At 37.6% G+C, this 25,825-nt stretch overlaps 1 protein-coding gene across 16 annotated transcripts in view; it reads right to left on the bottom strand.

The window, feature by feature from the left end:
* Positions 1-25,825, bottom strand: part of CORIN (corin, serine peptidase) — a 297,345-nt gene that overhangs the window by 225,577 nt on the left and 45,943 nt on the right. For all 16 annotated transcript variants that reach the window (XR_014812391.1, XR_014812392.1, XR_014812389.1 and 13 more), the window contains one exon: positions 21,541-21,741. Coding sequence is in view for 11 of the 16 variants with exons in the window: in XM_084971974.1 (XP_084828100.1) it covers positions 21,541-21,741 (201 nt within the window). In the remaining 5 variants the exon portion in view is untranslated. The remainder of the gene's footprint in view (positions 1-21,540; positions 21,742-25,825) is intronic.

Here is a 25,825-nt window from a genome sequence, read left to right on the forward strand (position 1 = left end):
AATGCAATCCCTATCAAATTACCCATGACATTTTTCACAGAACTAGAACAAACAATCCAAAAATTTATATGGAAATGTAAAAGACCCAGAATTGCCAAAAAAATCCTGAGGAACAAAAACCAAACAAGAGGCATAATTCTCCCATACTTCGAACAATATTATAAAGCTACAGTAATCAAGACAGTGTGATACTGAAACAAAAACAGTCATAGAGACCAATGGAACAGAATGGCAAACCCAGAAATAAACCCAGACACCTATGGTCAATTGATCTTTGACAAAGGAGGCAAGAATATGAAATGGGAAAAAGACAGTCTCTTCAACAAGTGGTGCTGGGAAAACTGGACAGCTGCATGAAAATCAATGAAATTATAATGCACCCTCACATCATGCACAAAAATAAACTCAAAATAGCTAAAGACTTAAACGTTAAGACAAGACTCCATAAAACTCCTAGAAGAAAACATTCTCTGACATCAACCATACAAATGTTTTCTTAGGTCAGTCTCCCAAGGCAACAGAAATAAAAATAAAAATAAAAATAAATCAACAGAACCTAATCAAACTTACAGCTTTTGCACAGCAAAGGAAACCATAAAAAAAGAGAGAACTTATGGAATGGGAGAAAATAGTTGCAAACTATGCAACTGAAAAGGCTTAATCCCCAAAATACACAAACAACTCATACAACTCAACAGCATAAAATAAAACAACCCAATTGAAAAATGGGCAGAGGACCTGAATAAACATTTCTCCAAAGATGTATGAATGGCAAACAGGCACATGAAAAAGTGCTCAGCATCACTAATTATTAGAGAAATGCAAATCAAAACTACAATGAGGTACCACCTCACACTGATCAGAATGTCTAACATTAATAAGTCTACAAATAACAAATTCTGGAGAGGGTGTGGGGAACCCTCCTTGGAGGTCCTGCTGTGGCTCAGAGGTAACGAACCTGACTAGTATCCATGAGGACATGGGTTTAAACCCTGGCCCCTCTCAGTGGGTTAAGGATCCACTGTTACTGTGAGCTGTGATGTAGGCTGCAGATGCAGTCAGATCTCTCATTGCAGTGGCTGTGACATAGGCTGGCAGCTGTAGCTCTGATTTGACCCCTAGTCTGGGAACTTCCATACGCCATAGGTGCAGCCCTGAAAAAGCAAAAAAAAAAAGGGGGGGGGGGGTAACCCTTCTACACTGTTGGTGGGAATGTAAATTGGTACAACCACTATGGAGGAACCTCAGAAAATAAAATATGATCCAGTAATCCCACTCCTGGGCATATATATGGACAAAACTACCATTCAAAAAGATACATGCACCCCTATGTTCATTGCAGCACTATACACAATAGCCAAGACATCATAACAACCTAAATGTCCATATACAGATGATTGGATTAAGAAGATGTGGTACATATACACAATGGAATACTACTCAGCCATAAAAAAGAACAAAATAATGCCATTTGCAGCAACATGGATGGAACTAGAGACTCTCATACTAAGTGAAGTAATTCAGAAAGAGAATGACAAATACCACATGTATCACTTATATATGGAATCTAATATATGGAACAAATGAAACTATCTACAGAAAACAAACCCATGAACATGGAGAACAGACTTGTGGTTGCCAAGGGGAGGAGGAGGGAGTGGGATGGACTGGGAGTTTGGGGTTAGTAGGTGCAAACTATTGCATTTGGAGTGGATAAGCAATGAAATCCTGCTGTATAGCATAGGGATCTATATCTAGCCACTTGTGATGGAACACAATGGAGACTAATGTGAGAAAAATAATGTATATATACATATAACTTGGTTACTTTGCCATGTAGCAGAAATTGACAGAACATGGTAAATTAACTGCAATAAAAATTTTTTAAAACATATGCACACTATTATACATAAAACAGATAAACAATAAGGATCTACTGTACCACACAGGGAACTACATTCAATATCTTATAATAACCTATAATGGAAAAGAATCTGGAAAAGTATGTATATATACATATACATAGATACAGATACAGATATATATATGTATAGATATCACTTTGCTATACACCTGAAACTAATACATCAGTGCAAATTAACTCTATTTAAATTTTCAAAAAGAAAATCTATAATAGATCCATTATAGCAAAACCAGCAAAGGAAAAAAAAAAATTTAAAGCACCCAAAGACAAAATATCAGTTGCCTACAAGGAAAAAAAAATTACATTTGCATTAATGTTTCTGATAGCTGGGAGTTTCTGCTGTGGCACAGAGGGTTAAAAATCCAACTGTAGCCACTCTGTGGTCACTGTGGAGGTGTAGGTTTGATCCCTGGCTTGGAGCAGTGACTTAAAGGATCTGGCATTACTGTAGCTGCAGCTTGGACTTAATCCCTGGGCCCAAAACTTCCATATGACATGGGTATATCCATTTCAAAAAAGTTCCTGTTAGCTACACAAGAGTTCAGAAAAATTGTGGAATAAATTTTTTAAGTTAATGAAAGAAAAAAAAGCTGTCAATCTAGAATTCTGTACCTAGCTAAACAATTTTGAGAGTGAAATAAAGATAATTTTAGACAAATAAAAACTGGAATATCTTCCATTGAAAGAACCTCCAAGAAGTATATTTAAGAGAAAATTTAACCCAGAAGGAAGAAATAGGATTGAAGAAGTTATGGTGATTATTCTATTATGTATATTTAAAATCTTTTATAATATTGAAAAAGAGTTTAAGAGCCTTCTTTGATTAAAAGTTTCTTTAAATTGCTTCAAAATTTTAGAAACTGAGTACTACTAGTTACGCTACCTATTTATTCCTATTGAAACCAGAAACCCAAGATTTACTGCCTTGCTTGTTCAAAAACACATAGAAATAAGAATATCCTCCAAATTTTGAATTTCAAAAAAAAGTTTAAAAAGAATCCTTGGATGCACAAAGGAACTAAGAGAGAAAATGATGTAATTTAAGTTAAATCATATTATTGAATTATTCTGATTTCAGAATTTTAAACTATGTATTTGTTGCCTATATTTTCATACCCTACATAAATCTTAATTAAATCCCTACTGTATAAGATATGCAAAATGCCTATATAATTTTGGCCTGAAATGAAGTAAGCAGAAGTGGAAATTTATTTTAAAGCAATTATAATGGTGACATCACTATTCAGTTTATACACACTTTTGTCTAGAAATTTAACAGTTATTCATTTTATTACAAGGCCATACATGTTTGTGAAGGATGAAAGGTGTGGGAAATAAAGAGTAGTGCAAAGAAGAATATAAAAGTTACCTAGAGCGATATGACTCAGAAATAACCACTGTAAACATTTGGAACATTAGCTGTATGATCTAAACACAACTTCCAGCTTCTTTACTCACAGATAAAACTTAAACTCTCTTAACATTAATTTCTTTACTATAACATGGGGATATTAATAGTATCTGCTTAATAGGGTTTTCATATAAAGTATATAGTATAATACTCAGCACACAATTAAATTTCACTTATTATTTCATCAGTCTTTTTTCTTTCAAATGATTTGATCTTCATTACCTAAAATGAATATAAATGTATTTATACATATGCAATGTACATATTACTCAATAGCCTACTTATCACTCATTAATAGGCCTTGAACATTTCTACCTATCAGTATGTATTCTTCCACAACATTATTTTTAATGGTTGCACATTTTTCTAACATACGATGGATTAAGAGGAAGAGGGGGAAGAAAAACAAAAGACTGATTTAAAACCCATAGGAAAGAAAACGTAACCCAGAAACAAAAAACACAAACTTTTAAAAAGCTATATATAAGAAAGCAAAAAGAAAATGAGTTTTTAACAAAACAGGAACTCAAAGACAAAAAAAAAAAAACACTGGAATAAAAGAAAATGAGGTTTAACACTAAAAATATTTTGAAATAAAGAAAAATTAGAGAAACAGGATAATCGTTATGAGCAAGTCTATTCAGCAAGCATTGCTGGGAAACCTGGACAGCTGCATGCAAAGCAATGAAACTGGAGCACACCCTCACACCATGCACAAAAATAAACTCCAAATGGCTGAAAGACTTAAATATACGACAGGACACCATCAAACTCCTAGAAGAAAACATAGGCAAAACACTCTCTGACATCAACATCATGAATATTTTCTCAGGTCAGTCTCCCAAAGCAATAGAAATTAGAGCAAAAATAAACCCATGGGACCTCATCAAACTGAAAAGCTTTTGCACAGCAAAGGAAACCAAAAAGAAAACAAAAAGACAACTTACAGAATGGGAGAAAATAGTTTCAAATGATGCAACTGACAAGGGCTTAATCTCTAGAATATATAAGCAATTTATACAATTCAACAGCAAAAAAACCAATCAATCAATGGAAAAATGGGCAAAAGACCTGAATAGACATTTCTCCAAGGAAGATATACAGATGGCCAACAAACACATGAAAAAATGCTCAACATCGCTGGTTATAAGAGAAATGCAAATCAAAATTACCATGAGATACCACCTCACACCAGTCAGAATGGCCATCATTAATAAGTCCACAAATAACAAGGGCTGGAGGGGCTGTGGAGAAAAGGGAACCCTCCTGCACTGTTGGTGGGAATGTAAACTGGTACAGCCACTATGGAGAACAGTTTGGAGATACCTTAGAAATCTATACATAGAACTTCCATATGACCCTGCAATCCCACTCTTGGGCACACATCCAGACAAAACTCTACTTAAAAGAGACACATGCACCCGCATGTTCATTGCAGCGCTCTTTACAATAGCCAGGACATGGAAACAACCCAAATGTCCATCGACAGATGATTGGATTCGGAAGAGGTGGTATATATACACAATGGAATACTACTCAGCCATAAAAAAGAATGACATCATGCCATTTGCAGCAACATGGATGGAACTAGAGAATCTCATACTGAGTGAAATGAGCCAGAAAGACAAAGACAAATACCATATGATATCACTTATAACTGGAATCTAATATCTAGCACAAATGAACATCTCAGAAAAGAAAATCATGGACTTGGAGAAGAGACTTGTGGCTGCCTGATGGGAGGGGGAGGGAGTGGGAGGGATCGGGAGCTTGGGCTTATCAGACACAACTTAGAATACATTTACAAGGAGATCCTGCTGAATAGCATTGAGAACTTTGTCTAGATACTCATGTTGCAACAGAACAAATGGTGGGGAAAAAAATGTAATTGTAATGTATACATGCAAGGATAACTTGATCCCCTTGCTGTACAGTGGGAAAAAAAAAAGAAGATACACATATAGGGAAGATAGCGAGTTAACAAAAAATGTTCCTCTGAATTCCAAGAACCCAAAAGTGTAAAAGTCTTGAAAGACGTTATAAAAAAATTTTTCTTGGAGCTCTCTGCTGGCTCAGCAGGTTAAGGATCCGGCATTGTCACTGCTGTGGTTCAGGTCACTGCTGTGGTTTGATCCCTGGCCCAGGAACTTCCATATGCCATGGGCACAGCCAAAGATAATAAAAAGCCCAAAAAGACAACCAATGGAATAGGAGGACATATTTGCAAATCATATATCTGATAAAGGGTTAATAGTCAAAATACATAAGGAACTCATGCAACTCAGCAGCAAAAAAACCCTAGTAATCTTGTCTAAAAATAAGCAGAGAGGACCTGAGTAAACATTTTTTCAGAGAGAATATACAAATGATCAACAAGTATTTGGAGATATTCAAAATCACTAATCATTAAGAAATGCATATCAAAGCCAAAATGAGATATCACCTCGTTAGGACAGCTATTATCAAAAAGACAAGAGATATTGGAGTCCTTGCTGTGGTGCAATGGGATCAGCAGGACCTTGGGAGCGCTGGGATGCAGATCCAATCCTGGGACCAGCACAGAGAGGTAAGGATCTGGTGGTGCCACAGATACGGCTTAGGTCACGGTTGTGGCTCAGATCTGATCACTGGCCCAGGAACTCCATGTGCCACAGAGCAGCAAAAAAATTTAAAAAAAAGAGAGATAACAACTGTTGGTGAGAGGATGGAGAGAAAGGGGAAAAGAACTCATGTACACTGATGGGAATGTAAATTGGTGCAGTCTGCTATGAAAAACAGCATGGAGGCTCCTCGAAAAATTAAAAACAGAGCTACCACGTAATTAAGTAATTGCACATGTGGGTATTTATCCAAAGAAAATAAAAACACTAATTCAAAATAATTATTATTCAAAATAATATAGGCACCGACATATTCATTGCAGAATTATTTACAATTGCTAAGGCATGGAAGCAACTGGAATGTCCACTGGTGGATGGATGGATAAAGAAACTGTGACACACAGACACACAAACAAATACACACACACACACACACACACACATATATATATACTTTCACAGAAATATTATTTAGCCATAAAAAAGAAAATCTTGTCATTTGCAACAACATGGATTATAGTTCAAGGGCATTATGGGGGATGAAATACACCAGGTAGAGACAAATACTGTTGCCATATTTGTGTGTAATATTTTTTAAAGCCAACTTCACAGAAACAGAGCATAGAACACTAGTTGCCAGGAACTGAGGGAAAATGGGGAGATATAGATCAAAAAGTACAAATTTTCAGTTATAAGATGAATAATTTTTGAGGAGCTAAAGTACAGCAACAGCAACTATAGTTAAAAATACTGCATTATATACTTGAAGTGTGCTGAGAATAGATTTTAAGTGTTCTCACCATATACAAAGAATTAACTATGTGAGGTGATGGATGTGTTACTTTTCTTGATTTTGGTAATCATTTCAAAATGTGTAAATATATATATATATATATAAAATCATCACACTGTACACCTAAAATAGATAAAATTACATCTGTCAATTTTTCCTCAATAAAATGGTGAGAGGGAACACTACTTACTGAGGTTTTAAACTTTCTTTACAATTTTTTTGTGCTTAGAGTACATCCCACCAGGGATGTACAATCAATATACTCTGCTCTAAGTTCAGTTGGAATAATTGCTCTACTTTGAAATACAGTGAAATACACTAACTTGAAATACAGTGAAATACACTAACTTGAAATACAGTGAAAATAATCTGTTGCTTTGTTTTCAATTTTTACTGAGTTTTTCCTCTGGTATAACTTTATTAAATAAATCATTTACCTGATGCTAAATCAAAATTACATGAAAGATATATTTAGAGATGTCCTATTTTCATCCCCGTCATCTCCATCCTGTCCATCTTCCTTCAAAAGAAAACATTTTTCTTAGTTTTTCTTGTTCCTTCCACAGTTCAATTTTAATACAATTAAATTTATTTATAATATAATTTAATTTAAATTAGGGAAATTAGGGAAGCAATCCCGTTTATCATCACATCTAAAAGAATAAAATACCTAGGAGTACATCTACCTAAAGAGACAAAAGACCTGTACTCTGAAAACTATAAGATGAAAGAAATCAAAGATGACACAAATAGATGGAAAGACATACCACGCGATTGGATTGGAAGAGTCAATGTTATCAAAATGACAACACTACCTAAGGCAATCTACAGATTCAATGCAATCCCTATCAAATTACCAAGGACATTTTTCACAGAACTCAAACAAAATATTTTAAAGTTTGTTTGGAAGCACACAAAAGACCCAGAATAGCCAAAGACATCCTGAAAAAGAAAAACGGAGCTGGAGGAATCAGGCTCCCAGACTTCAGGCTATACTACAAAGAAACAATCATCAAAACCGTGTGGTACTGGTGCAAAGACAGAAATACAGATCAGTGGAACAGGATAGAAAGCCCAGAATTCAACCCACACACCCACAGCCAACTAATCTATGACAAAGGAGGCAAGAACATACAATGGAAAAAAGACAGCCTGCTCAATAAGTGAGTCGTGCTGGGAAAACTCGACAGCCACATGTAAAAGAATGAAATTAGAACACTCTCTAAAAATAAACTCAAAATGGATTAAAGACCTAGATAGAAGACCAGATACTATAAAACTCTTAGAGGAAAACATAGGCCAAACACTCTCCGACATAAACGACAGCAACATCTTCTCAGATCCACCTCTTAGAGTCATGACAGTAAAAACAAAAATAAACAAGTGGGACTTAATTAACTTCAACATTTCTACACAGCAAAGGAAACCCTAAACAAAACAAAAAGACAACTCACAGAATGGGAGAAAATCTTTGCAAATGACTCCACTGACAAGGGGTTAATCTCCAAAATTTATAAACACCTCCTACCACTCAATACCAAAAAAACAAACAACCCCATCAAAAAATGGGCAGAAGATCTAAACAGACAATTCTCGAAAGAAGACATACAGATGGCCAAAAAACACATGAGAAGATGTTCAACATCACTCATCATTAGAGAAATGCAAATCAAAACCCCTAGGAGGTACCACCTTACACCAGCCAGAATGGCCATCATCAAAATGTCTACAAACAATTAAGTGCTGGAGAGGGTGTGGAGAAAAAGGAACCTTATTACACTGTTTGTAGAAATGTAAATTGGTGCAGCCACTGTGGAAAACAGTATGGGGATTCCTCATAAACTAAAAATAGAACTACTATTTGGTCTAGCAATCCCACTCCTAGGCATCTATCCAGAGAAAACCACGACTCCAAAAGACACATGTACTCCAATGTTCATTGCAGTACTATATGCAATAGCAAAGACATGGAAACAACCTAAATGTCCATCAACAGTGGAGTGGATCAAGAAGATGTGGTACATACACACAATTGGATTGTGATGATCATTGTACACTATAAATGTAATAAATTCATTGAGTAATAAAAAAATGATCAAAAAAAGAAAACATTTTTCTTAGTTTTTCTTGTTCCTTCCACTGTTCAATTTTAATACAATTAAATTTATTTATAATTTAATTTAATTATATTATATAAATTAAATATAAATTATATTTTAATGTAAATAATATATATGTCCCCTTTCTACTTTTTTTGGCAGGGGAGGGAGGGCACACCTGTGGCAGATGGAAGTTCCCTGTCCAGGTCTCGAATTTGAGCCACAACTGCAACCTATATCACAGTTGCAGCAATGCTGGATCCTTAACTCACTGCATTGGGCTGAGGATCAAACCTATGCTTCAGTAGCAACCTGAGCCACTACTGAGACAAAGTGGGATTCTTAACCCTCTAAGCCACAGCAAGAACTCCCCTTTTCCATTTCTCACATAAAAGGTGGCATATTCTCAAACTGTTTTATGCCTTGATTTATTTCAGTATTTACTCTAGAGGCTACTGTACACATCAGTGTACAGAGCTCTCCCTCATTCACCTTCCCAGATGTCTATTGCCTGGCTATTTCTCAGTTTTTGTTGTTGTTTTTGTTTTGCTTTTTAGGACCACACCTACGGGACATCGAAGTTCCCAGGCTAGCAGTCCAAGCAGAGCTACAGCTGCTGGCCTACAGCATAGCCACAGCAATGCCAGATCTGAGCCGCATCTGCAATCTACACCACTGTTCACAGCAACACTGGATCCCCAACGCACTGAGCCAGGCCAAGGATGGAACCCGCAGCTTCACGGTTCCTAGTTGGATTCATTTCAGCTGTGCCACGATGGGAACTCCCTGGGTTTGTTTGTTTGTTTGTTTTAACATTTCCTTCCTATTAGATATTTAGGATGTTTCCATTCTTTTGTAATTACAAATAAATGTCAAAGCATCTAGGTTTCTGAGAGATACTCTTTATCAGATTATAATCAGACTATTCTTCCTTTTTTAGGACGTGTCAAATTTTAACAAATGCTTTTGCTTCAGCAATTGAGATGATCAATAAGAGATCTGCTTTATTAATTGAGACAATAGATGAATAAAGTGTCTGATATTAAGCTTTTCTAGCATTTCCACAATAAGGCCTTTTTTCACGAAGATGCAATATATTTCTAGGTTTACTAGAAGTGGTTGTTGATATTTTATTTTACCAGCTTTGCATTTATAACTGAGATCTGTATTAGTCTGCTCAGGCTGCCCTTACAAAACACCATAGACTCTGTGGGTTAAAGAACAGAAATTTATTTCCTCACAGTTCTGGAGGCTGGAAGTCTAAGATCAGGGTGACAACACAGTTGGTTTCTAGTGAAAGCTCTGCCTTTGGGTTATCAACAGCTGTCTTCTCAGCTTGTGTTCACATGACCTTTTTTTTGTAACAGCATGGACAGGGAGGGCAAGTTTTCTGGTGTCTCTTCTTACAAGTGCACTAATCCCATTGTGAGGTCCCACCTCATGACCTCATCTAATAACCCTTATTACCTTCCTAAGGCCTCATCTCCAAATAGCATCACAGTGGAGGTCAGGGCTTTAATATGAACTTTGGAGGGACACATTCAAGTGATAACATCCCAGTCCTGGCCCCTCAAAATTCATGTTGTTCTCACATGTAAAATTCACTCCATCCCAACATCCCCAAAAGTCTTAAGTCATTCCAGCATGAACTCTAAAGTCTAGGGTCCAACGTTTCATTTAAATATCATCTAGGAGTTCCCATTCTGGTTCAGCGGTTACAAACCCAAATGAATCCATGAGGATGCAGGTTCGATCCCTGGCCTCACTCAGTGGGTCAAGGATCTGGCATTGCTATGAGCTGTGGTGTAGGTCATAGTCACAGCTCAGATCTGGCATTGGTGTGGCTCTGGTGTAGGCTTGCAGCTGCAGTTCCAATTCAGCCCCTAGCCTGGGAACTTCCACATGCCATGGCCCTAAAAAGATGGAAAAATAAAAAAGAAATATCATCTAAATCATACATGGGTGAGACTCAAGGGTATGATTCATCCTGAGGCAGAATTCCTCCTTGAACACTGACATGGCTAGATGTGTTCCCACACTTCACCTGCTTCACTGCCTCTCATGATTGACTGTAACATGACCACTTGGCCAACTGTAAACTCTAGAATAAGCAAAGACTTTTTTTTTTTTTTTTTTTTTTTTTTTTTTTTTTGCTTTTTAGGGCCACACCTGCGGCACATGAAGTTCCCAGGCTAGGGGTCGAATTGGAGCTGTAGCTGCTGGCCAACACCACAGTCACAGCAACGATGGATCCAAGCTGCATCTGCAACCTACACTACAGCTCATGGCAACACAGGATCCTTAACCCACTGAGAGAGGCCAGGGATTGAACCTTCGTCCTCATAGATACTAGTCGGGTTCACTTCTGCCGTGTCACAAAGGGAACTCCCTAGAATAAGCAAAGACTTTTGACTTAAGGTCTTCATTTCTCTCCCATGGCAGCCCTCCTATATTATTTTTTCTATTTTTGGTTGATTTTTAAAGACATAATATGGTAACATAGCCACTGTGGCTTAATAGCCATCAGGTCATCATAAATCTTATCTCCTGAAACGCATCATCTAAAGGCTGTTGTTCAGTGCGAATATGTTAACAGATAACCACAGCAGAGCAAACTCTCTGCATCTGATTACTTAATAAACCATGGAAGAAGCAGAAAGTAATTACAAGGAGGGAACTGTAGAATTCCTCACCTCCCAATTTCTGAGGGGATAAAATTCTCAAGTACCTATAAAAGCATGGTTGGCCTTCCCATAAAATTGAAAACTAAAGGCTCTGTTCAATTCAACTGACATATATAATGGATACGTTTTTGAATCTAAGAATGGAACAGCTTAATCTGATTAAACATGGAAACTCCAGGAGAGACCTTTAAAATAAAACTGTCATAATTGTAAATAAAACTTCATGGTGTTTAGAAAAATGATGTATTTATTATAGAATAAAATGGTCTGAATTAGTAATCTTGTCTCCAAGAATTAAGAGTTGAAATGGATTGTCTCTGATCTTCTCACAGAATTTCTCAAGTTAAAAATAATACAAGGGAGTTCCCGTCGTGGCGCAGTGGTTAACGAATCCGACTAGGAACCATGAGGTTGCGGGTTCGGTCCCTGCCCTTGCTCAATGGGTTAACAATCCGGCGTTGCCGTGAGCTGTGGTGTAGGTTGCAGACATGGCTCAGATCCCACGTTGCTGTGGCTCTGGCATAGGCCGGTGGCTATGGCTCCGATTTGACCCCTAGCCTGGGAACCTCCATATGCCGCAGGAGTGGCCCAAGAAATAGCCAAAAGACAAATAATAATAATAATAATAATAATAATAATAAATAATAATACAGGGAGTTCCCGTAGTGACTCAGCAGTAATGAACCTGACTAGTATCCATGAAGGTGTGAGTTCAATCCCTGGTCTCGCTCAGTGGATCTCACCTTGCCCTGAGTTGTAGTGTAGGTTGCAGGCAAAAGTGAACTGATGCTCAGATCTGGTGTTGCTGCGGCTGTGGCATAGGCCAGCAGCTGCCGCTCTGATTGGACCCCTAGGCTGGGAACTTCCAGATGCTGCGGGTGCCACCCTAAAAAGACAAATAATATTTATAATAATAAGTTCATGTCTCAAAAGCAGATACTAGACAACCAGCTACTTGAGGACAGGATTTTTAACTAACCCACTATTATAATCTACACAGCCAAACCCCAGAGTTTGGCACCAATCAATAGCTGCTTATACGCAAATGATGCTTCCCAGAGTATGAACCTAGCCTCTCAGAAATTGAGAGGTCTCACAAGCCTGGAAGGGTACTCAGGTGTCAGAGTGACTGGACCAATTAGAATAATCATAAGCAAGTACTGGGAGTCTTATCAATTCAAACACCTCATGCAAGTGTTAAGCTAACGAAGCAGAGCAGCAAAATAGAAGAATAAAATATGTTAACACTGGGAGACAAGGAATGGTTTGCATCAAATGAGAACTGACGCAAAGCTTTTGGCTTAGAAAAGACATTATCATACTCATTTCAACTGCAAGTAAGTGAAAAGACATATTCTCCAAAGGCTCGAATAAGAGCAAACAGATTCCCACTGGTGGGTTTCTTGCTCTCAACACAAAACTGTACAAAGACCAAAAACCTGAGACAGTCAGCAAATTGATTGACTCAGGCAAAAGAATACATACAGTGCCAATTTTCTTTCAGAACCAGAGAGTAAAGTAAATTCCACATTTTTAAACTTTTAGGTGAGAACTTGACTTTTAAAGGATCATTTTTGTCCTTGAATTTGAGCAGGACTGTTTCTGTAATGCTGTTATCCATATGCTACTGTTTTTCTTTTCTCTCCATGGATCCAGGGTATTGGGCTGTTCTTCCTGAAGAGGAAACTGGGATAATGAATCTTGAGAGGGAAGTTTGGAGCCACCAGCCTTTCTGACATGACTGTTTAACTCTGACTCTCATCTGCTGTATTCATGTGTTGTAGGCACATTATGTGTAGAGGCACAGGTCGCCTGTGGGCTACAGCAGGATTCATTTTGGAGAGAGCGTCTGGGAGTCTTGCCCAGAAATCAGCACAGCAGGATGAATGGGACTGTGGCCAAAGGAGAATGAACCAGGCACTGGTCCATTACCCCTTTCAAAACCTTGCTCTGCAAGTCATTGAGTTCGCCCTCTCTGGGAGGAACTCAATACATCCCAAGGATAGAGTCATCTACAGACGGAATGATAAGGAAGGAAAGGGGAATGGGAAGATAAAAGAGACATTCAATTTCCTTTCTTTGTCTCCCAAGACCCAAGCAGGTCTTTATTAGAATGCTACCATGGGAGTTCCCACTGTGGCGTGATGGGTTAAGAATCCTACTGCAGCAGCTTGGGTCACTGCATAGGTGCAGGTTCCATCCCCGGCCGGGCACAGTGGTTAAAAAGATCCAACGTTGCCACACATGTAATGTAGGTCCAGCTGTGGCTGAGATTCAGTTCCTGGGCCAGGAACTTCCATAATGCCATGGGTGCCGTCATTAAAAAAAAAAAAAAAAAAGAATGCTACCATGTTAACTAGATAAGCATTGCTTCACTCATTCTAGCTTATATATTGATGTTAACCAGAGCCCATGTCCAAATCTCATAACTATTCTTTAAGCCTTATTAAACTAAACTATTCCTAAAGAATATGATTTAGTACATGGAGACGGCAACCAACTGGACTTGAATCTTGGAGTCTAATACTGATGGCTGGCAGACCACATAAAGGGATGGTGTCCAGGGTCATGACCAAGGCCACAGAGCTGTTTTCATATCAATGTAGAGCTATTACAGACATTGCAAATATTATGTATGCTTATCTGCATCATAAAATTACAGTTATTGACCTCCTGCTGGCATCATTATTTAATGGGTTAATAAATAAATACATGCATTACTATATCATGAATTTCTATTTCTAAAATTTTGATTACTGGATTTTAATAAAATTGCCTTTCTTTGTGATTCTGTGTAACTTATTTTAAGCGCCAAAATATTATCCTGAGAAGGCATCTACAGGCTTCACCATGTTGCCAGAGGAGGCCTTTGCACAAAAGTTAAGAAGCTCTGCAGAGTTCCTATTATGGCTCAGCAGGTTAAGGACCAAACCAATGTTGTCTCCGCGAGAATGCGGGTTCCATCCCTGGCCTTGTTCAGTGGGTTAAGGATCTGGCATTGCCACAAGCTGTGGCATAGGTCACAGATGCACCTCCAATTCGGCCTCGGACCTGGGAACTTCAATTTGCCACATGTGAGGCCATAGGAAAAAAAAAGCAGCACTGCTGTTCCTGGGGATGTGACACCAACAGCTGGAATTCAGGTACCTTAAAGTAGTATTTCATGAGTTGAAGAATTATACAGGCTTTTTCACAGGCAGAAAGTTATGGAAGTACACAGAAAATTACCAATATGCATAAATTAAGTAGAAATGACACTACAACACTAATAAGATTTAAACTAATTATATTAATGAATGAATATTAACAGCATTCTGCTAAAATACCTTGAATATGTTGCTAACTCCTGAGACACAAATTCTTCTGCATTTAGGAAGCTTATACGACTGTATACCCTCATTGTGTAAGTTGGTTTTTCCCTATTTGAACTTACACAAAGGTGGCCTTTGTACAACATGGCAGTATGTAATTTAACTAAGAAGAATACCTCTAAGATATCCAAGAATAACTAAGAAGGATATCTCTCAAACCCGCCTCTATTCCTTTCTTGATGGCTGGCAAATGTCTAAGAAATAAAGCTTAGAAGCAACTTTGTCATTAAGAGAAACTCAAACACAGGCACCAAAATTGCATATCAGTACTTGTTATAATTATACAGGTTATCAAGATTAGGCATACATTATCTTTTTTTTTAATTATCCCTGAAATGAAAGCATACACTTAGGCAAGTGTTACAGAGAATTCTTGGATTCCTGCGAAACATCTGAGGTCCCTCACCCCCCCAGATAGAGAAGTACTGTCCAAAAAACAACAGAGGAATGGTAAGCCAGTCACTCACCCACATTTGCATGTATAAGCACAGGTTCCTCCTCCAAACCCACAATAATCTACTGTCAGTTATCGACAGAAGTAGGTACATGACTCTGAAGACAGCATTACTGACTTTTGAAGAATATATGAAGACATCCAGGGTTCCAATCTTGACAGGATTAGAAGATGTCAGGAAAAAAGGAGAAGAGACTTTACCTGGTTTCAGACGTCTAATTGGACTCCCCCTCCCCAGATTCCCACTTGGATAGTTCCCCGATGAACAGTAATCCAAGTAAAACTTCAGGACTTGCTCTGATCCTCTTAGCTTCATATTCTTACAGAACTCACTTTTAAGCTAATGGAAATGCCATGTTAAAAACAGAAAACTAGGAAGTAAGAATAACCAGGGTTTTTGACTGCTATACATGCTTTCTACACTCAGTAAATATGGAGTATGTGTTTAAGGCATTTTGGTACAGAGTTATCAGTGCTAATAGATCACTGCTATTGTGACAGTTTCACTGTCATGATCCAAGTCATTTTATCTTCAGAACAGAGACTGTGTAGTTAGTTCATTGTTGGGGGGTGGGGAACTAAGTAGAAGGTGAATGTCCATTGTTAGGAGAATGGTTGAAATAAATTATGGTATAATGACAGTATTAAATGCTATTCAGTTACTGTAATAATGAATTAGAGCTAAATCACTGTTATAGAGATATTTACATAAAGCATTCCTGAGTGAGAGAAACATGTAAAAAATTGTATATAACAGTGTGATCTCATTTTTTGAAAAACAAAAATCTCAAAACACCTCTGTAAACATGGTCTTCTGTATACATGTATGTGTATATATGTTTATATACAATTGTATGAGCATGGAGAAAACCATAAAATCATACACACTATGTTGTTAACATGGTTTAACTCTGGGGAGAAATAGGGTAATATGATGCAAAAGGAAGAATAAATGATTTATGCAAAAAGGGGGGGAAGTCTTCCAATTAAAATAATATATAATATGATCGTATTTATTCACTATAAAAAGAAAAATCAATTCCCAATGTTGGAGAAATTAAAAAAAGAAGAAACAATAGAGTAAATAAGGAAGGTAAAAGTGATTGAAGGGTAGAAAACACTTCTAGAATGGCACAGTAAGATCTTCCAAAAATCTGTTCCTCCATAAAAACAGTAAAAACACTGGGAAAAGTATCAAAATCAGATTTTTCAGAACTTTGGAATTTAACCAAAGGCTTGTATCAATTAGAGGAACATTTTTTCAGGAAAAATGGCTGAACCACAGTGAGAACTATGAGCTTTGTAGCATTTATACTTGCCCTATTCCCATCACCCTCTCCTTCGTTCTGCAGGAGCCTTGAAAACCAATGCCCTTGCAACCATGGTAACTATGAAAAACAGCAACCTAGGAGGCAAGGATGGGGGAAAATGGGTTTGAAGCACCCAAAAAAACCACTCCCAGAGAATTGCTACCATTCAACTTATCTGGAAGCTCCCTGGAAAGGATCCATTCTCAGGACTTGTCTTTATTTGATCTCAGAGCTTTCTCTACACAAAAAATTCAATCCCTGGGATGCTTGCTGAAATCAATCTGTGGCAATTGTTTAACATTACAGTTACCTGAGGCAAGGATATCTTGCAGAAAAAAGAGGCTGACCTAAACACTTAAAAAGAAAAACTAGGGAATAAGATGTCTGAAAGGGCCTTTGAAAATCTTTGACATTTTCCCTGGGATCTAGAAGGCCCAAGCTGTGTCCATATCCAAGAAAGATGTGAGAAGCCAGTCACAAAAGCCACATATTTATTGTATGATGCCCTTTATATGAAATGTTCAGAACAGACAAATCCATAGAGACAGAAAGTAGATTAGTTTTGGACAAAGGCTGAGGGAAAGAGGAAATGAGGAATAATGGATACAGCATTTCTTTTTACAGTGATGAAAATGTTCTAAAATTAAATAGTGGTGATTGCTGCACAACTCTGAATACACTTTTTAAATACCGAAAGTCCCTTGTGGGACAGTAGATTAAAGATCCAGTGTTGTCACTGCAGTAGCTCAGGTTGCTGCTGTGACATGGGTTTAATCCCTGGCCTGGGAACTTCTACATACCAAGGACACAGCTAAAAAATTTTTTTTCTTAAATACTGAATTACATATATTAGAGGTTAAATTTTATGGAATGTGGATTACATCTCAGAGTTTTTTTTTTAAGTGAATGAGAGGTATGATGCATTCTCATCTGATATGGAAGATTTAGGAGCTGGTCATCAAAGAACACAATGAGAGAACAGAACACTTTATGCTTTCAGCTTATAAGCTGACTCTCTTGTCACTTTTAATTCCTGATTAGAGTTTCAAGGTTATTTTATTTTGTGCCATATCACTTCTAACCCAAAATCTCTTGGTTAGTCAAAGAGTTTTTCCCTTTCCTTAAAATTCATTTTATGCTTAAATATTTATCAGAAGCCAGGATGAAAATAAAACCCAAATACAGAACACAACCTAAGGAAAAAAAAATAAATTAAAAAAAAAAAACACCCTTACTGAAATGTAGTATTGAAATTTAACTATGGGCATTTTCCTTTTCCATATTACAACTGGTTTTCAAAATGCAACTAATGAAACTCCAGATGTAACAGATGTCACATAAGGCCTATTTCACACTTACAAAGCCCAGCTCTGCCACACAGTGTAATTTGGGAGGTAGTCTGGTTAAGATTTTACAAACTGCAGTATCCTATACTTTGGCATGATATTAAGGACTCCCAGGAGGAAATGTCTTAAGGAAAGCCTATTTCCTGGTGCCTTTTGACTAGAATTCTCTCCTTGGTTTTCTACCTAGGATATTGGGCAGGACAGAAAGTCTCGCCACTATACTTTAGGACTGAAGGGAACTCAAATAGCTTTAACATATGCCAGAAATTTAAAATAACATTTTAATTAGAGACTATTTTTTAAAAAGGAATAAAAACAAATTCTCTGCTAGGTGTTAGTACAGATACAAGGTATTAAATAAATATTTTAAATAAACACATTAAATACTATAAGTAACACTGGTTAAATAAAGTGCAGAAATGTGATCAGATATTAAATTGTTGAAATGACTGTAGTTCATTTATTTATTCATTCAACAAATATTTTATTGAGCACTGGCTATAAAACAGAAAAAGAAGGCAGAGTGCTTTCTCTACTCTCCTAGACCTTAAAATTTGCTCAGAAATGCTCCTGCTACTGCAAAGATAGCAATGAAATTAAATAAGAAAGCATGACATGCTTGGAAGAACACTGATCTAGGAGTCACAATAGCTGCATCCCAATTCCTGATTAGTACCACTACTGATGAATACTGTCTACTGATTAGTAAATAAGTGACATTGGATATGTCAACTTAATTTCTCTAAGCCTCAATTTCACACCTTGAAAAAATGGTGTATATTACCTGTCCTGCATACCTCATCAGTTAATCATAAAAGCCACAGGAAAAATAGTCAAACATGCCCTGAAGACTATCAAATGCTCTATACTCACAGGCTAGCAATATTACTGAAGTACATGAAAAATGATCAAATCCCTTACAATAAATAATTTTAATTAATACAGACAGTCTATTGAGGGTCTATGTAGTCAGACGGTAAAACTCAAGGCTAACTGTCAAGTACATTAACAACACAGAATGACACATATTCAAAGGTTTTGACCTTTCTCCATTTAATCATTCTAATTTCACCTGGATTTCCTTTACATGTCAAATTACATTCATATTCTCAAGCATCGTTCCAGCCCTAGTACGAGAAAATGAGTCAAACAGATGCCTAGCAAACTTCCAAACTAAGCAACAAGGACCATATGTTTCTTTACTCTTCAGGGTGTATGTTTGTCACCTCTATTTGAATCTTAACAAATGACAGAACTTTCAAAATAAAGACAAATCCACTTTGTAAAAGAAGATTACAATTGCTGTAATTGCAACCACATTAACTGGACGGAGTTTTTGCTTAAATTACTTCTGCCCCTCTGTTGAAAAACACTCCTTAAGAATAATGAAGAGTTTAAGGCATGTCCAAAATATTAAAAATTTCAAAATTAAACTCATGAGGAAAATAAATTTTACTTGGCCTAATTTGGGTTGGTAGTATGTGGGTAATGAAGATGAATCCATATGAGTTGCTGGTGAACACCAAGCATAAGAAACAGTTAATTCTACCAGTGGTCCGTAAAACAATGGAATCCAAACATTCTCTTTGGGGCTAGAGAAATAAAATAATGCTGCTTTTCTTGAGACACTAGCAAAGATATATTGTGATAGCTTAAGAGTCACCTTAATCCTTACCTTCCTGGCTCAGAATGAAAATAAATATTCTGTCCTAGACCAAAGATGTGATTTCCCCTTGTAGGTTTTCATGAAAGAAGGAGGAACAAATAAGGAAGTAACCAGGGATAGTGGGTTTTGTGTAATTTTCAATCACATAACCTTGTTTTACGAAGTAGAAGGTAAGAATGGAGACAATGGTAGAGAAAGCTCTTAAGAGTGACGGTGCTCTGATTATGATTTATTAGCATTAACTGGGTCCCTTTCCACATTAATCTTCTCCCACCAGCATTCTGGAAGTTGAGTTACTTTACTAAAACATCAGAAGGGTACTGAGGCACAGAGCCGCAATCCAGAGTACATCACCTACTGCCATCTAAGCAGACCCATCCCTACACTTTCCATCTTCTCTGTCTCCCCCAGCTCTTGTTCTGGAGTAACTGAAAAATCCCCCCATTTCTCCTCAAACAGGAGTTTTGCACATGCCAATTTCCTCAAAGCCTGATAATGTGCCAGTCACCAACAAGCAAAATAAATTGCACAGTCAGTAAAACAGAGAAATGAGGAAGAATTCAAAGATCCCTGGGAAAAAAAAAAAAAATGAGGGGAGAACTCCTGTTAAATCCCTTGGCATTTGATTATAAAACTGCACATCCAGTATTCTCTCTGCAGTCTTCCCCATCTCAAACGTTTTCACCACATAAATGACTGTAAGGCAAATTTGCAATGAAAGATAAATGAACTGGTAGACAGTATGGATGGGTGGACAGTTTGATTTCCAGTGGGTTGAAATGTGTTAGCGTTTCTTCCAATTAGGTAAGTTATTGATGGCTTTATTGAGCTAACGGATGATATGATTTGCCCCTAGCTGGTTTTTTATTTTGAAAAACACTACGCTGGAGGAGATGGAGGCTGAGGACCTCAAAGGTGCAGAGTTGAACCCACATTTTCCATAGAACTTTGGAAAGTCTATCAGTGGATTGTGATGATATGCCAAGAACAAACACCAATGTGGAAGGTTTTCACAACACGATACGAAACTCAGGCACAAATATGCATCCTAGTTTTTGGAAACTGGTACCTCTCTTAATGAAGGAAGAAATTTTAGCAAAAAAGAAAAAGTGCAGTGCTAAATAAGGAGATGAATGAAGAAGCAAAAAAAAAAGTATAAAAATACTATAAACAGAAGACTTGGAAGACAAGGCACAATTCACAAAATATAATCAGTTATTGGTGCAGTGTTGCCATGAATCTACACACATTTTAAGTGTATTCAAAGATGTTGTATTTAGCGATAAAATCTTTTAAATTTTTTAATTCATTTCTCATGTTCCAGTATGTCATTTTAAATGTCCCTCTTGTATTTTTCATTGTTTTATCTCTTATGACAAAACTGCCTTACAGTTGGATAATTATGAGGCAGAGATGCTTGCAGCAAAGATATCTAAGGCAAAGATACCTAACGGCAAAAGTACCAAGCCAGAAGACACTAACAACAGAGGGAACCTAATTTACTTATTAATTTAATCATCTAAAAATAAGTAACTTAAAACTTAAAAACAGAAGCACAAACTTTCAGAGATGAACCACCATAAAATCAATACCAATAATACTGGGGCAAGCAGCATAAATACTATGCCTCAGACACACTGAATGTCGTCTCTACGTTTTTTTTTTTATTTCTTCCTCCTGTCCTGATCTCCATGGCTGAGCTGATGGCATTTTATGTTTAGGAATAAGACACTTGGCTCAGCTTGCCAGATAAGGGAGCAGAGTTTTCCTGTGTGACCAGTAAGTGGTTGTGAATTAAGAGGATCAGTTGCTACACTGAAAAATCTACCTGTGGGCTCCCCAGACATTAAAGGGCCCGAGCACTCAGCACCTTCAGACTTACTTGTGTTCCTGTGATTTCGGTCCCCTGGGAAAGCAGCATCTGTCGTCCAGGCTGGAATGTGTGGGGTGGGACGGACAGCAGATACCCCAGTGCTCTCATTAGGAACTGTATTTGGAAGAATACCGTCAGACACGTGGACTTCACCATCAGTGACCAAAGGTTCACTCCCATTTGATTTAAAATAGGCTTTTTTCAGTGTTCCTGAAAGACCAAAAAAAGATACTTATAAAAATTACTAGAAGTATTTATTTGGAAAAAAAAAAAAAAAACAAACTAGGAAAACTCTCGAGCTACTTTCCCAGGCAAACACAAACAGAAAGATGATGGCCAGCAAAGCCACCAGCTTCTTGGGAAAACCAACAGTTTCTTCTACAGGAAATTCACATAACCCTGCAAAGCGACAATTGCATCTCATGATCTAAAAGTTTAGAAACTGAGTTTCCCATCCAGGTTTCCTAGGGCCCAGAGAATGTAGGGTAATTCTACCTCACCTGGGACTCAACACAAATAAAATATGGTGAATCTGGAGTTCCCGCTGTGGCCCAGTGGTTAACGAATCTGACTAGGAACCATGAGGTTGCGGTTCAATCCCTGGCCTCATCAGTGGATTAGGGATCCGGCATTGCCATGAGCTGTGGTGTAGGTTGCAGACTCAGCTCGGATCTGGTGTTGCTGTGGCTCTGGCATTGGCTGGTGGCTACAGCTCCGACTGGACCCCTAGCCTGGGAACCTCTATATGCTGCAGGTGCAGCCCTAGAAAAGACCAAAAAAAAAAAAATTGTGGTGAATCTTATAGCATTTCCTTCCTACTTTCTCATTCTTCAACTTTGCACATTATTTTATGCTGCTCAGTAGCCAGGGCACAAGCTATCCATATCTATCTTTCACAAGGACAAGAATGCCCACCGACCTCCAGTCTTATATTTCTCCACATTTTGCGTGAAATTTCAGTGAACTACACATAGCAGATAATAAGAGCTCAAATATTTACCAAGATCTAAAGAAAGTTGGAGTTTCCGTGTGGCTCAGCCAAAAAGAACCCAACTAGTATCCATAAGGATGTGGGTTCGATCCCTGGCCCCACTCAGTGGGTTAAGGATCCAGCATCGCTGTGAGCTGTGGTATAGGTCGCAGACTAGGCTCGGATCTGGTATTGCTGTGGCTGTGGTGTAGGCTGGCAGCCGTAGCTCCAGTTCGACCCCTAGCCTGGGAACTTCTATATACCACACATAAGGCCCTAAAAAGCAAAATAAATAAATAAATGAGAAATAAATTTAAAAAGAGACTTAGAGAAACCTCCCAAATTTAATTCCAGCAAAGAAGAAACTAAATTATCTTCATCTTTGACCAGAAGCAAGCAATAAAATATGATTATAAGAAATAGGCATTAAAGTAAGACTACCACATGGCCACTTTCTCAAGGTGTTTATTCATGGACAAAATAAAAGAGTCCAACTCAAGATTATTAGAAATCACTTAGCTTTGGCTTTAGGCAGAATTTTTTTTTTTTTTTTTTTTTTTTTTTTTTTTTTTTTTAGGGCCACATCCTCAGCATATGGAGGTTCCCAGGCTAGAGGTTGAATCAGAGCTGTAGCTGCTGGCCTACACCACAGCCACAGCAACACCAGATCCAAGTTGCATCTGCAACCTACACCACAGCTCCTGGCAATGCCGGATCCTTAACCCACTGATCGAGGCCAGGGATCAAACCTGCATCCTCATGGATGCTAGTCAGATCATTTCCACTGAGCCATGACAGGAACTCCTAGGCAGAAAATTTGAAAACATTGAAAGAGATCATGTATTTTTAACTCAGTCAAAATAAATATACTGTTTCCAGAATACAGCACTCTAGGTGAGTATGCCACTAAAATAAATGCATGTCATATTGATCCATTATAGAAATACCCAAGGGAGATATTTTTTTCCCAAAAAAGTATTTACAGTGAATGCTCTAATTGGCTCTCACTTTTCCCAACAGTCCATGGACCATTAAAAATAAAAGAAATATAAATAAAATGTTTAATATCAGTCTCTGGAAAAAATTTCACTGCATGTGCTTGACACTTGGAAAACATTAACGACAAATCAAAATAGAAAAGCAGCTGTTTTCTAGCTAACTAAGGTCAACTGTTTCATCTGCCAAAGGATTCCAAATAAAACAGTGGACTATAAAAGCTAAATCACGACCATGTGGTACAGGTAACACATTCTCTGAACCATCTGCGTGATTATGAGTAAATATGAAATGCAACAGGTGAAATGAAAGCCTTCATTCAATTGTTTTTGCTTTTCAAAATGATCTGCATATCCTAGATCAATATAAATGTACATGATAGACTTCATTACTGTATAATACGTATTTCATTCATCCAGAAAAATTGAGTCATTAATTTGATATAATTTTATTTTTCATTAGTTGCGCTCTTCTTTATTAATTTTGGCATAAAGTGATCTCCTGTTATTTCCACTGATGTGGCTGTAATGACTATATGAGGCCCATAAAGTCCATTTACTTACCACACTCAAGTCAGCATCCAGCTCAACACACTTTGAGCAAATGCCAGTTCCTCAGTTATATCCTTGAGCAATTCATTTAAAGGGAGTTTGTTATCATACAAAATGTTTCAAAGGTTGTTCTTCACGTTTTGTTTGTTAAGATTAGTCTTATCAATAATCTGTCCTTTGTCTTTTTCACCCAACCACAGTGGTAGCAGTGTTAATGGTATCTGTTTAATTTAAAATATTCTTTCAACACTGACTTTTTCAGGAAACACTGACTTGGATAACAACTTCCTTGTGGGGGAAAAACAAAAACAAAAAAAACAGGCAGCCTCCTTGCTCTTAAACTCTACATATCAGAGTTGGCAGAATTAGAAAGATAACACATGGTATATGAATGATAGCTGCTGTAATCAATCTCCCTACACTATATTTTTGAGAGGAAGACAAACAGAGACAACAAACTTAAAAGACCTGTCTTTAAAAGCCTGAACTCACTAGGCAATTTGTTTTTCAAGCATCTCTGGAAACTGATCAACTGTCAACTCACAGTTGGCCCTCTATTAATGCATTTTTTTTAATAAAAAGCACAAAAAAAAATAGAGTTCAGTAAGACTAAACACTGTCCAGCTACACCACAATGAGCCATAAAAACACAGAAAGTCATTAGCCAAAAGCAGAGTACTCGTTCTTCTAGTGATGCCCCGTCCTTTCCCACATTCCTAGTTTTATAGTGTTGTGGTTAAAAGTACAGGTTCTACAGCCTGACCACCTGGGTTTAAATCCCATCCCTCCTACTTACTACCCCTGGAACTTTGGAATGGTGCCTGGCACAGAGTAAGTCCTCAATAACTGTTAGTCATAACTACACAGTAATAGTAATGAAAGTAAAATTGTCTTCCTTAGGGCCGCTAAGGTACTTTCAAATAAATGCCAATTTCCTTTGACTCTAGTGCATCCCAGCAAAATAAAATGCTAAGGAAGTTTTCAAAAGGGAATCTCACTTAACCCACTTTTGGTGTGAAAGAACTGTGGCTCTTTCCTGCTAAGTTATTAATAGAAGGCCACATTGTATCAAGGTTGTACTGCTTGAAAGTGTTTTAGACATAATAGTTCTATTTAACAATGTTTAAGAAACAAGTCTGTAATTCCAATAATAATGGCCAAGCATCACTGACCACTTAGAAGGAGTGGGTTGAGCAAAATAAGGCGGTAGGCAAAATAATGACCCCCTCCCCCAGAGACATCCACATCCCGATTATCAGAACCTGTGAATTGGGTTACTTTATATACCTTACATGGCAAAGGGATGCCGCAGATATAAATTTAGGAATCTGAGACAGGGAAATTATCCTGGATTATTCAGGTCAGCCCACCATAGTCCCTGGATGTGTCTGAGCTACACAGAATGATAAAAGACTCAATGGGCCACTACTTATTTTGAAGATGGAAAGGGACCACAAGCCAAGAAATGCAGGAAGGATCTAGAAGATGGAAAAGTCAGAAAGCAAGTTGCCCCTAGGGTCTCTGGAAGAAATCCAGAACTACCAACATAATTTTAGCCCACTGAGATCTATTTTGGATTCCTGACCTCCATAACTCAAAGGTCCTATATTTGTGTTGCTTTTAGCTACCAAGTTGTAATAGCTCCATAGGAAACTAACACAGGCATCTTACTCAGATCCTCATTCTGGGCATCTACTGAGTTAGCCTTCCAACGATCCTATGAAACTGATGCTCTTCTTTAGCAAGTTTCAGAGAGAAGGAAACTGAAGCTTGTAAG

Source organism: Sus scrofa, chromosome 8, assembly GCF_054392235.1.
Source record: "Sus scrofa isolate SSC_HxYL_T2T_F1_AM1 chromosome 8, Sscrofa_HxYL_maternal_Yorkshire_Landrace_v2.0, whole genome shotgun sequence".
NCBI classification, from domain to species: Eukaryota; Metazoa; Chordata; class Mammalia; order Artiodactyla; family Suidae; genus Sus; species Sus scrofa.